General features: G+C 38.3%; 1 protein-coding gene across 1 annotated transcript in view; it reads left to right on the top strand.

Moving 5' to 3' along the window:
* The first annotated feature begins 646 nt into the window (after positions 1–646).
* Positions 647–13,243, top strand: part of COL1A2 (collagen type I alpha 2 chain) — a 36,836-nt gene continuing 24,239 nt past the window's right edge. The window contains exons 1-12 of the mRNA XM_068973397.1: positions 647–852; positions 3,267–3,277; positions 3,863–3,877; positions 4,511–4,546; positions 5,764–5,856; positions 7,121–7,168; positions 10,199–10,243; positions 10,334–10,387; positions 10,479–10,532; positions 10,852–10,905; positions 11,348–11,401; positions 11,932–11,985. Coding sequence (XP_068829498.1) covers positions 783–852; positions 3,267–3,277; positions 3,863–3,877; positions 4,511–4,546; positions 5,764–5,856; positions 7,121–7,168; positions 10,199–10,243; positions 10,334–10,387; positions 10,479–10,532; positions 10,852–10,905; positions 11,348–11,401; positions 11,932–11,985 — 588 coding nt within the window. The 5' untranslated portion in view covers positions 647–782. The remainder of the gene's footprint in view (positions 853–3,266; positions 3,278–3,862; positions 3,878–4,510; positions 4,547–5,763; positions 5,857–7,120; positions 7,169–10,198; positions 10,244–10,333; positions 10,388–10,478; positions 10,533–10,851; positions 10,906–11,347; positions 11,402–11,931; positions 11,986–13,243) is intronic.

Genomic DNA, 13,243 nt, shown 5'->3' on the forward strand with positions numbered 1-13,243 from the left:
GCGCACACACGCCCCAGAGTTGGAGAAAAGCGGGGCGGGGGTGAGGGGCAGGGTGGAGGGGTCGGAAGGAGGGCGGCCTCCGGGTGCGCCACGCTGTCGGACCCGTTCCGGGTCCTCTGCCCCCAGGGCCCTCCACCCTGCCGGTGGCCCGCAGGGCACAAGGTAGGCAGGGCTGGACAGCTCCCGCTTTGATCTCTGGGCTCCCGTCCCTTCTCCAGCTGCCGGGCTGCCCCCGAGAGCTGCAAACTCTGCCCACGTCGGTGTCAGCAGAGCCCTCCGACGTGTCCATAAGTGTTTCCAAACTTGGAAAGGGCGGGGAGGTGGGGGGGGGGCGGGGAGGAAGGCCGGGGCGAGGGGGGATGGGGAGGGCGGAGGTATGCAGACAGCGAGTCAGAGTTTCCCCTTGAAAGCCTCAAAAGTGTCCACGTCCTCAAAAAGAATGGAACCAATTTAAGAAGCCAGCCCCGTGGCCACGTCCCTCCCCCCGCTGCACTCCCTCCTCGGCGCCCCCGCAGTCTCCTCCCAGCTGTGGCTGCCCGGGCCCCCAGCCCCAGCCCTCCCATTGGTGGAAGCGCTTTTGGAGGCACCCTCGGGCCGGAGAAACTTGGGCCGTATAAATAGGGCAGATCCGGGCTTTATTATTTTAGCACCAAGGCGGCAGGAGGTTTCGGCTAAGTTGGAGGTACTGGCCACGACTGCATGCCTGCGCCCGCCAGGTGATACCTCCGCCGGTGACCCAGGGGCTCTGCGACACAAGGAGTCTGCATGTCTGAGTGGTAGACATGCTCAGCTTTGTGGATACGCGGACTTTGTTGCTGCTTGCAGTAACTTCGTGCCTAGCAACATGCCAATGTAAGTGCCTTCAGCTTGTTTCGGGCAGTCTGGGGAAGAGGTTAGAGGGGTGGGCAGGAAAACCTGGTCTGAAATGGAAAACCTCGCCAAGTTTCAGGGACAGCTAAAATGTGGAGAAACGTGGAAAATACTGTAGAAATGAAAATCAAAAGAGGCTCTCGACTCTCGCCAAAAGTTAGGGAACTTTTCTCTTAACTCGGACTGAAGCTGTGAACTTCATCTGGATCCTCCAGCTAGTGAAGCTCAAAGGGAGCAGAGAATCTTTTTCTTTTAAGGATGAGATGTTATCTGACATGACCAAGGAAGCCAAAGGCCTCCACCTAAAAGGCCCCATAACTGCTCTGATGCCCACCTCTGCGAAACCTGAGGCCTGGCTTAGAAAACCTTTTAATTAAGTTATTAAAAAAACAAAAACAAAAACAAAAAAAACCTCACGCCCTAAAGACTTTTCTTCTCTGGGTGTTTTAAGACTGGTCTGGATGATGGTGACCATGAGGCGCCCTCTGGAGGGAGGACAAGGAGGGCACAGGGGACCAGGGCTTAAGGCTCGTGGAATCCCCAATTTAAAGACTCCACAGGGTTATACAGAGAATGTCTGCATTTCTCGTTGAACCCAGTCCCAAAAGCTAGTCAGTGTTTCCCCGCAAGGAAAATGGATACTTCCTGAAATGTAATTAACTTCTCATTTCATTACCTGATCATGGTAATGGTAACATGATTTAGCTAAAATCTGTCCTGCCTTTTGTTGAGCCTGAGAGTTATCTCTTTAACATGTTCCCTGTGATAGGCAGTCTGAACTTAGCAAGTTGGGAAATTATCAACACTGATCTGGGTCTCAAGAGACCCAGGTTTTCCCCATGACTCTGCCAATAATTTATCATGTGACTGAGGGCGAGTCAAACTGAGCCTTTTCTAAAACACAGGATAGAAATTGGATGGACTCCAAGGCTGCTTTCCAGCTGTAGGTTTTATGACCCGATTGGGTATCTGGCCACACCCAACACTCTAAAACTTGACTCCACCCATATGCCACGGTGTCTACCGTTGCATCATTACTGAAGCATTTGTGTGTGTGTTTTCTCCCTTCATCCACTTTTAGTATACACACTGGGAATGCTAAGGAATAATTGCATTGAACAAATTCACATTACCAGGTTCATTTTTTATGAGATCTGAGGGTGGTGGGGAAAAAGGGTCTTCTCCTAAAGATGAAAATAGACCTAGGGAAGTTTGAAGATACAAAAGACAATTCAACTTCTAATCAATATCCAACCCCAGTCTGAATAAAAGTTACCCAACACACATTCTTCAAAATGGCTCAGTCTGAATAATTAGAAGGCAAATTTCCAAAACCATGAGGACTTCCGTTAATCAAGCCCAGGCATAATTATTCTTCCTACTGATGAACACAATGAAGTAAACATATCATTTTCCTAATTTAAAAGTAATTCTCATAAATTGCCCTTAAATATCAGGGCTGGATGTGGTCCACCCTCCTCAATTGTGACTGCTACAACAGATGTTCTCACTCCAAATGACACACTTCTTGGCCACCTAATTAAAGCAATTTTTGGGGTGATTCATTTTGTTGCCAACTTGGCCACATTTATATCCTGTGTTAGCCTGTAATTTTTATACTGTAGGAGCGGAATTCAGTCTTTAAGGGCTTAGAGCAATTATGGCAAAGGGGGAGGATACTACTTTGGTGTATTTTTCCCATTATTTTTCTAGATCTTTAATGCAGTTTTTCCATTTATACAGAGCAATTCTTTCTCAGGGCCAAAAGTGATATATGTTGGTAAAATGACCTTACCTAATTTAAGTGAACCTATTTAAAGCAAAACTTCAGATGTCCAAATGAATCCATTTTCATGGTGACTAATTCACAAATTAGTCCTTTTGAAAAAGGACATTAAGAATGGTACAAACACTGTAATGTTAATGTTATATAAAAAAACAAAATCTGCTTTAGGTAATGCAGTTTCCTAAATTTCCCCCCTTTTAAATTTCTAAGTATCAAAAATTATCTAAACTACAAATTATTCCTCATCAATCTACTGGTTTTGCTCACATTCAGTGAGTCACTGTGCAATTTACCATCATAATTACTAAATATTACAAGTATTCTTTAGATACATTAACGTTTCACAGCATTTATAAAATAGTAAATAATTAACAATTTAATTCAAAATATATTTACATATTAATATTTAAAACAAATTGTCCTGTTGATCCCTGCCATAATTTTGACCTGCATAATTTCCAAGTCATTAGAATATTCTTAATAAAAAATACAACTGGTCCTTTAATTAAGTCAGTCAGTTTTATAGACAAGTATACCCATTTGTTAATCACTGCTGGTGATTAGTGAAATAATACTAATAATTATTTCTTTTTTCCCTTTTTCTCTATAGCCTTACAAGAGGTGAGTAAAATTATTTTTAGAATTTTTAATTTTAGACTTTGATTACCTTGGCCACAGTAGTCATCTCTGGGGAAGGAAAAGGAAGCTATATTGGTATTGACCAACCTGAATTCCCAAAAATATGAAGAGTTAAGGTAGTCCAACCTTTCTGGTTGCCTTAGAAAGTACCCACCCCAGTTTCCAAAGTGGGCGGGGCTACTGAATAAGGCCACCCTAAAACCTACACCCATAAGAAAAGAAGAATAAATAATTCAGTAGAAGGTTGGGTGTTAGCACCAGGTTCCCCGAAGCTAGACTTCATCAAGCTAGAGAATTTTGTCACTCCCTGGAGTCATCTGCAAGATTATTATGAACAAATTCTTAGTTCATGAACTGAATTTGAGGTATAATTATAGATAAGTATATATCTGAGATCTGTACATATTTTTTATTGGTAAAATGTAAATTGTACTTTGAAATATTAAGATAATAGTCATGTGCAGTATGTATAATTTGTAAGTATATTTGTATACTACATGGAAATGGGAGCCATTTTAAAATTTATACAATTTTCCTCATAATAATCTTTTACTTATTCTCTTCTAGGCAACTGCAAGAAAGGTAAGAATCTAATACTTCTCTGTATCTGAAATGATCAGAGATAACTTAGAGTTTAACTAAACTTAATGGTACACTACAGAAGGAAAATACCTTGTCAAGATTTTGTGCATATGAATATGCATTAGCTAAACCATAAAATGAAGTAGCTTTGATATGTAAGATAACAAAGCTTTATTCTCTTCCAGAGTCATCTCTAATTATATTTATATTATACAACTGGTGACTTACATACTAAAAAAAAAAGATTTTTGTTCTAGAGATGAACTGAGTATTAATTATAGGTAGTAGACAAAAGTTTATTTTAAAGAGCTTTGACTATATAAATATGCTATTATTGACATTACAAAATAATAACTTTATCCACAGAAATTATCTTTCTAAAAATAGTGGTTACAATATTGGCCCTAATGCTGGAGACTATAGCCTCCAATCTCCCAGTGTAAAACAAAATTATATGTAATTATAATAAAAACAAAATATTTTTATCTATTGTATTGTGCTATTTTTATAGCTCCTATCTGATAACACTATGGTTAGATCAGCCTCCTGACTAATCATTATCAAGAATGCTTTGCTCATTCACTGGAAATTGCTTAGACATTTATTATTGTGCTGTTTGTATCTTCCTTATAGGGCCCAAGTGGAGATAGAGGACCACGCGGAGAAAGGGTGTGTAATTTTTGAACTGTTAAAGAGCTTTGGCCCATATTTTAATAACTACATATTAGAAACTACAGGAGTCTGACAGTTTATAAAAATGTTATGTATCCAGATAATTGCCTACCTTTTAAGCAGATAATGCCTTACAGAAAGTGAATGAACATAATTCTATATAATCAATATTATTTTTAGGTCAAGATTATCCTTTAAGAAAGCAAACCTATTATAGACAGCCATATTCTTTGCATGGTCTTTCTTTGCTTTAAGGTGACATGTCCAACACATACATAAGGGAGATGCGCCTACCCACTACAACATGACCCTTCCCTTTTTCAACATGCTTTGTTTACTTTTCAAGTAAGATCTCTGATGTAGGCTGAATGTAATAGTGAACCAGCAGTCAACAACATGTTTCTGTTTAAATTAATAAATGTATAAGTTAGGCTTGCATTTTTTTCATGGTATTCTTAGATCTCCTTGCTATATTTCTGTGATATCAATATATAAATACCCATACCTTTTTATCCATTGAGAAGTGCAGACTTAAATGTATTCCACTCAAGCAATTTATTACAGGTAGGATTATGTCAGTAAATTACTTTAACATAAATAGTATTAATGGTAGGAAAACTGCAGGATTTTCTATGCTGTGATGACTGTTAATTGTCATTTCATCTACTTTTCACACATAACATACTAAAATAATTGAGTAAATTCATCAATTAGAAATTGACAGTCAATATACATAGTACATCTGGAGAAGGAAATGGCAACCCAGTCCAGTATTCTCTTGCCTGGAGAATCCTATGGACAGAGGAACCTGGCGGGCTACAGTCCGTGGGCTCACAAAGAGTCGGATACGACTGAGCGACTTCACACATACATAGTATATCACTGTGCACTGTTAACCATATGAATTTATAGCTATAAGTTTTAGCTTTATTTGAATACTGGAGCTCCTTTATGCTTCAGTATCAAATAGCTGACATAGTCCTCTTCCAAGAGGAACTATCCTGTCTTGTGTCTTCTTTGGATACCAGCTACTAAACCTCCTTCTAAAACAGACCATGTCAATAGTGACGAATGTGGCAGTTTAAACGTCCACACCACGTGTACCTTCTGACCGACTTCCGATCTTGTCACATGGATTCTGAGGGCTCCTTTTTGAAGTACAGGTCTCCATGGAGTTCGTCTAGCCCTAATGTAATTCACTTTTTCCATCACAGGGTCCACCAGGCCCACCAGGCAGAGATGGTGATGACGGCATCCCAGGCCCTCCTGGTCCCCCTGGCCCTCCTGGCCCCCCTGGTCTTGGTGGGGTAAGGTGTCTTTAAGTATCGTTAATTTCAGTTTCTTATACCTGTATTGGACGAAGACTTATTGGGGAATTTGTTTTTAGTGGTTTTGAGGGAGAGTCTGCTATTTGGATATTAGTATAGTATTTTATTTCATTTCTTTGGTTTCTTCATTCAAGATTCTGCTTTGGCAGATCTCTTTGTGCACCCTTGTCAATTACAGGACAGGTCTTTGTGTTCACTGAAGGTAGCTGCAGCCCTTGCGACCATTATTTAACTTGGGAATTTAATATCTTTTATCAATGGGGCACAAATAAGAGGTGTTGCATTATTAACAAGTTTGATTAGATTGAATTATAAATGAAATCCCTGATCTCAAGCAATTTCACAAACATCCTACTCTTTTCATTCTCCTTGGCTTGAAGTCTGCAGAACCAACATTCAAAGCCATTTTGGGTTTAATTTGCTTGAAACTAATTTGAGAAAAGTACATTTCCCTTTTTCATTAATATCTTCTTTTACCTTTATGCTTTAACAATGGTATGAGCGCCAAATGGCCTCACTGCAGGAAGGAAAACATATTTGCTTAATTGGTTAGCACTATGAATCAGAAGCCTGATTCTAATACCCAACTATATGCCAGTAAAATAAGACCTTTCTCCCCCAAAGATCTTATTATGATTGCTTATCTACTGAGTGCATTAAAAAGCACCTTCTTTAATAGATCTACCACTATAAGAGAGATCTTTAACAGTAAAGCTATTACTGTGAACTATTTTTTAAAAGTTTAATCTTCCAAGGGGCATTTTAATTTAACTTTCCTCTAAACTTGAATACTCTTTATACTCTTTTTGAAACTACAGCAGGAAAAAGATCCCTTAGTCGTTTTGTGTAGTTCCGGAGGAACAGGGCAACAGGTGGGAATGCAAAGTTGTTCTCTTGGTTTCTGCTTAATTTATCAGGGGCTCCCACTGACTTTTAAAGTTTAGAAAGCTCTCTTCCTCAGTGTACAGGTAGAGACTGAAGTGAGAGGGTTAACAGGGCAGGAAAAGTTTCAAAATAAAGTAGGGAAGCTCCCTATTTCAAACTAGGGGTGGCCCTAAATTTTAAATTCTTGAATTTTTTTAGGAATTTAGCTCAGTAGGGAAGTCTAAATTGAGAATGATGTAAAAAATACTGCTCCCTTTTAAACATCAACAGAAAAAATCTTTAAAAATAGAATGAGAAAAATGAACTATATGGCCAATAATTATTTTATATATATTTTTTTTCTTTTTCTCCCATCTAGAACTTTGCTGCTCAGTTTGATGGAAAAGGAGGTGGCCCTGGACCAATGGTATGTTTATCTCCAATTTTTATCTCAGCCAAAAAAGTACTAAATAGGGAATTTACTTTATTTTTAAAGTTCACACAGCCATTTATTTAGCTACCTAGGTTAATAGTACTCAGATCAGATAAAAGCAGTAGCTATTTTTGTATACAAATCTATAAAAATCTAAGCTTAGGTAAGGGGGTTCCATTTTCTCTACAAACATGCCTCCTTATGATAGATCAGATATTTATTTCCAAGAAATAATCTGTGGACACAGTAACCATAATTTAAGCAAACCAATTTAATTTAGAAGAGTGATCACTCTAACTTTTTTATGCCCTTTAATATTGCATAGAATTCTAAGCAACCAATAGAGACCCAGAACTATTAAGTTCTATGAACTTGCTGGAAAGGATCAGCAAGTTAGGTCTAGCCCATTCATTTTCTGTGTGTGTGTATTAGTCACTCAGGCGTGTCTGACTCTTTGTGACCGAATGGGCTGGGGCCCATCAGGCTCCTCTGTCCATGGAATTCTCCAGACACAGTTACCGGAGTGGGTTGCCATTCCCTTCTCCAGGGGATCTTTCCAATCAAGGAACAGAACCCGGGTCTCCCGCAGTGCAAGTAGATTCTTTACCATCTGAGTCACCGAGGAAGCTCATCTTCTATTTAGAGAGTTTAAGGTCTTTGCCAAGGACATACATGTGGTTAATGACAGAACGTCAGGCAAGATGTCTGATATTCAACATCATGGCTTATGTATCTAGTACCTGAATAAAACATTGCTTCATTCAACAAGTATTTACCAGCTATCTTCGATGAGACCCAAACCCTATTATGCCTTTGGGATACAAACAGTGAATGTGAACAGATTCTCACCATCTCTCAAGGAATTAATAACATAGGAAATGTTTCTTTTTATCCATTTTTGATAAAAAAATTCCTTTAAAAGTCTGATTAATTATAAATCAGTATAGGAGAGAATATGACTGTGGTGATAAAAGTCTATCTTTTACAAGTAAACCTTCTCACAAGTATTAGTGAGTTTTGTTAGGGAAAAAAAACTGATAAGAAAATGCAAAATATATACTCGTGTGTGTAAAATAAAGGGGAAAATTGCTACAAGTAAAAACATTAAGTTGATTAAACGCTGCAGTTTAGTACATATCCACACATAATTTAGTGATTTTTTAATTAATTATTTGCAAACAAAAGTATTTATCTGCCCAAAGTTAAGACAGTCCTTAAAATATAAATTTTACCTGGACAACGTGTGCAATGCTGTCTTCAAAAGATGTTCTGCTGTAGCTAATGGTCCGCAATAAGCTAATACACTGTAAGGGCAAGACAATATTTTCTGTAAATTAAAACTCTCACTTGAGAAGTAGTATGCCTTTAATTGATGATTTCCAATTTCCTGATTTTGCTGGTAATTTAAAGCATTCATAACTGAAATGAGGAAGTAGAGATTTTCTCTTGGCTTTGTTTATATTGGATATTTGAAACTAGCCATTTCAGCTAATGCTGGGCATTAAAAACAGTACCCATATCTTAAGAAGAAGCTAAAAAAAAAGAAAGTAACTCAATAATTAAAAAAAAAAAAAAACACCTACATAAGTCTGGAAAGTTAATATGGATTTCAGGTTTCCCTGACTTCGGAACATCTTTCTGGTAGGCAGAAAGCGTCATGTTTTACTTTTAAATATCAGTGAAATATAATTTAAGCTTGCACATTGACAGGCATTCACAGACATATGTAATCAACAGATATTTGTTTCACAAACAGGCAAGATAGGCAGCAATAAAGGATTACAATAAATTTCCATGTTGGAAAATCAGTAACTATAAAACCCCAAAGGGTTCTTCTCTGAATTAATGAGTAATCATCCTCCACCCAACAGCCTCCACAAAATAAACTACCTTTTATGTAAATGAAATTGTTGCAAATACATGGAAAAAATGAATAAATGTAATAAAAAATTCATGGTGTCAAGGAAAATTATTTTTTAATGTACCCCTGAAAATATTATTTTGATTGAATAGTGACAGTTTTTCTTTTAACGTGGAAGCAATTTCTAAAACCAAAAAAACACATAATTCTTATAATTAAAATGATGTGCTTTTAATAAAATCTGTATTGTTTCACTCTGGGCATTAATATAATGGGGCAGACTTGACTGCAGAGCCCCCATAGACAAATTACCTGAGGCCTGTTTGTGCAGTATTTTCAGCATTAGAGGCATGGCCCCTACAGAAGAAATTGCATGGGCCTTGCAAAGGCAGCTCACGGGTGTATGCAGCTCCCAAACAGCAACACTTGGTCTGATTCTGTGTGCTACAGAATGAAGAACCAAGGGGAGAACAGTCTGCTGCCATTTGGGCCATATTTTCAATAATAGTAACATATAATAGATTCTTCCAGTAGGACTTTTAATAGTATTTTATTTTTCCTTCACCCCTTACTACATCCACTTTGGTTTGACATTTTCAGCAGCCACTAATAGCCTTTAATGGAGCCATAAGATTATAACATAAGATTATTAAACAAAAGATTATAACCTCCCTCTGATCATTAAGAAAGACTTTCGATCTTTTGCAACTTATGCCCCTTGTGGCAAGAAAAACACCAGTTTCTTAGTTAGGTATGATATGAGGGGATGACATATGATTAACGAAATCCAGATGGAAATGCTTCACTGGCTGAATGCACAGTAGTTGTAGAGTCTGTACCATGCAAAGACTGAGTCACTTCATTTCATTAGAAGAACCTCAGTATGCCTAATTGCACACGAATTTAAGGAACCGGTGGCCATGCCATCTAACCAAGTTATGTTCTGGGTTAGGAGAAAAGGTGAAAGCAAAGGCAGAGAAACAGTGGAAGAAACTTGGGTCAGTAAATGCTTCCTTGGGAGGGACAAGAACTTAAGAAATGGAACCAGGACAATTCTGTTCATTAGTGCGTCACAGACTGTGGCACTGCCGAGGCAGTCCTGTCTAACCCACCCCAAAGCCAGGATGACTTGCCAGTGCTAACTGTGTTTGTCCTCTTCACAGGGGCTGATGGGACCTCGCGGCCCTCCTGGCGCCTCTGGAGCCCCTGTAAGTACCAGGAGCCTGTACTCTCTCTTATGTAAAGAAGACAGAGAATTAAATAAAGGCTTGGAATGTGACTTACTGTGTTTCTTGTAGGGCCCACAAGGTTTCCAGGGACCTCCTGGTGAGCCTGGTGAACCTGGTCAGACTGTGAGTACTTTTCCCCCTGTGTGATAAGTATTTTTTTCAAAAGGTTTATTAATATAGCATTAACAAAATGAGGGATCTTCTGTTTTCCTAGGGTCCTGCTGGTGCTCGTGGCCCACCTGGCCCTCCTGGCAAGGCTGGTGAGGATGTAAGTATTTACTCTTAAGCATTTCCAAGTGTACCATTTAAATACTCCTGCCTCAGATAGCATTTCTAGATCCAAATGAAGTATTCTGCCAAAAGCTGAATATGCCTGATGTAATTCTCCCCATATGGAAAATAATGTTTTAATGAAATAATGATTAATTTTCTTGTATTTAAGGAAATATCATTGTTAATTAGATATGTATCTGGATCCATATTTTTATATAATGCATTTTCCCCCTACTGTAAAAACCAAGATATCCCCACTTTGAGCTGATCGTTTACTAAGAAAAGGTTTACCCTATGATGCTTTGATGTTTTAGGGTCACCCTGGAAAACCTGGACGACCTGGCGAGAGAGGAGTTGTTGGACCACAGGTAAGATTTTTTTTTTTTTAATAACAGCATTTAGTCCAAACATCAGAGGTATCTCATGTATCAAATAATTGCTAAAACTAGAATCAGACTAAGTGGCAATGTAGATGTCGTACTTATGACACTCACTGGGGGCATCCAACAAATAAAAGAATAGTTAAGAATAGTTAAGTTAAATAGTTGAGAATGCATAGTTTTTATTAATCCTAATAATGTAACATTAATGACAGCAAGCCTACTGTAAACAACTAAATTGTGGGTTCTAAGAGTATCATAGGATTAGTTACTCAAATTATAGCATCTTAATCACCTCTCTGTGCTTACACATATGCTAGTCTTTGATTCCAAGCTTGGACTTTGATGAGAAGAAACACTTTGGAGGGAAGAAATCAGGATCTTTTTATTTAGGATAAAAATGTCATCTGTCATCTGTGTTTCTTTTTAGGGTGCTCGTGGCTTTCCTGGAACTCCTGGACTCCCTGGCTTCAAGGGCATTAGGGTGAGCACCTTCTTTACCCACAAAAGAGAAAATGTTGATTACTTTTAGTGAACCCCTCAGGTACCTTTAAACTTCTGGATAACACATATTGGTTCCAAATTCCTGGAATTTGCCCAAGTGGAGAGAGAGTTAAAGAGTAAAGTGGCCAGAAAGTAAAGTGGAATGTAGCTTTTTTTTTTTAAAGTCTGTTCATAGCTTCCAAGAAATGAGGATCCCACAGAGAAAACTGTATAAAATGGGTGCAACTTAAGAGGTATTTAAAGCCGTCTGAAGATCATAAAATTATTAATGATGGAAAGTACGTGAGAGAGCACCTAGTTCTTTATGCTTCTCTTCCAAGTGAGGGAGGTTTAGTGACTTACCTAGGGCAACAGACGGAGTTTGTCGGGGGCTGGGGCACTGGGACTTCATATTCTCCTGAAGCAGTCACAAGGTTCTTAGAGAAACCGTAACTGCAAAGATAAAAGATGTTTGAGTTGACCGATCACTGTAATGGAATAGCATTTTAATAGTGAGGATTTGCCTTTCAGGGTCACAACGGTCTGGATGGATTGAAGGGACAGCCTGGTGCCCCAGGTGTGAAGGTAAATACTAAATCAGAAGTCCTGTTTTTAAAACGATTGCAATTTCCTATCACCATCAAAAAATATGTTTTACTGAAGGCTACTCATATTCTTAAGAATATCTGATTTCCTCAATACTTTAAATCCCTCAGTGTTCAGGACTATGGGATTCTATAACAAAAGGCCAATTATGAATAATATTCATTTAATTTAATACCTATTAAATGATTAAGATAAAAATAATGTCAATAGTTTCTTCCTCCATTTCCTTTCCTCCTGTAATTTCAGTTGTTCTCTGCAGCCACAATAAAAGTAAATAAACATATAATCAGATATTAGAACACTATGTTATTTTAAACTGTAAATTCCCCTTTGCCATGCACTAATTAGATAGGTACATTCATGTCACAATACACTTTTCAGCCTCTTTCCTGTGATTTATCTGTGCACACTCAAAAAAATTTTAATTAGGTAATTAAAGTCTCAGAAGTGTGTTATCTCTTGGCCCGGCTCTTCTCTGACAGCGTTTTCAACTATAAAATGTTCTCTCTTCTATTAAGGAGATAATGTGATATTAAAGTGAATACCAACGTAATTACAAATTAATGAGGAACGAATACTAGTGGGACCAGAAATGAACATGAATATGGAGACTATGTTCTAACTTTGCAGCTGCCACACAAATGGATAAGGTCAAACTTCCCCTCCCTGGAGCCTAAGATAATAGCTCAGACTACTAATCACAGCACCATCAAATGCTAGGGCTGCAAGGAGCCTTGGAGGCGCTCTCCTTTTGCAGATCCAGGAAACTGAAGCCTAAAGAGAATGAGTGACTTGCCCAAAGTCACACATCCAGTAGGAGGGCACAGGCTAGAATTCCTGACTCCCACTCTAGGGCTCACTCACGAAGAATACACTTCAGATAAAAATCCTAGAAATGAAGCATCTTAAATGGTCTCACAGACCAGGTTTCTTCTATATCTAAATTAGATTATCTTGAAGGAAAGTTCCTTTTCACATGCCATAGTATCAGATTACCACCACCACCGTGGTTTTTACTCCAGAAGGTAGCTTGGAAATAATACAGCTCTATAAAATATTAGGAAACTTCGAATTTTCATGCATATTTTATAAAAGTAAAAATACTGTGTTCAAAATAACTTTAAAGAGGGTAAATATGTTGCAAGCAATTTACCCTATTGTCTCTTTTTATGTTATCATTCCTAATACATAAGCCTCGTCTAAATGATATCCAAAATCGAAGGGGAAAACTGGGGAA

This window comes from Capricornis sumatraensis, chromosome 5, assembly GCF_032405125.1.
Source record: "Capricornis sumatraensis isolate serow.1 chromosome 5, serow.2, whole genome shotgun sequence".
Taxonomy (NCBI): Eukaryota; Metazoa; Chordata; class Mammalia; order Artiodactyla; family Bovidae; genus Capricornis; species Capricornis sumatraensis.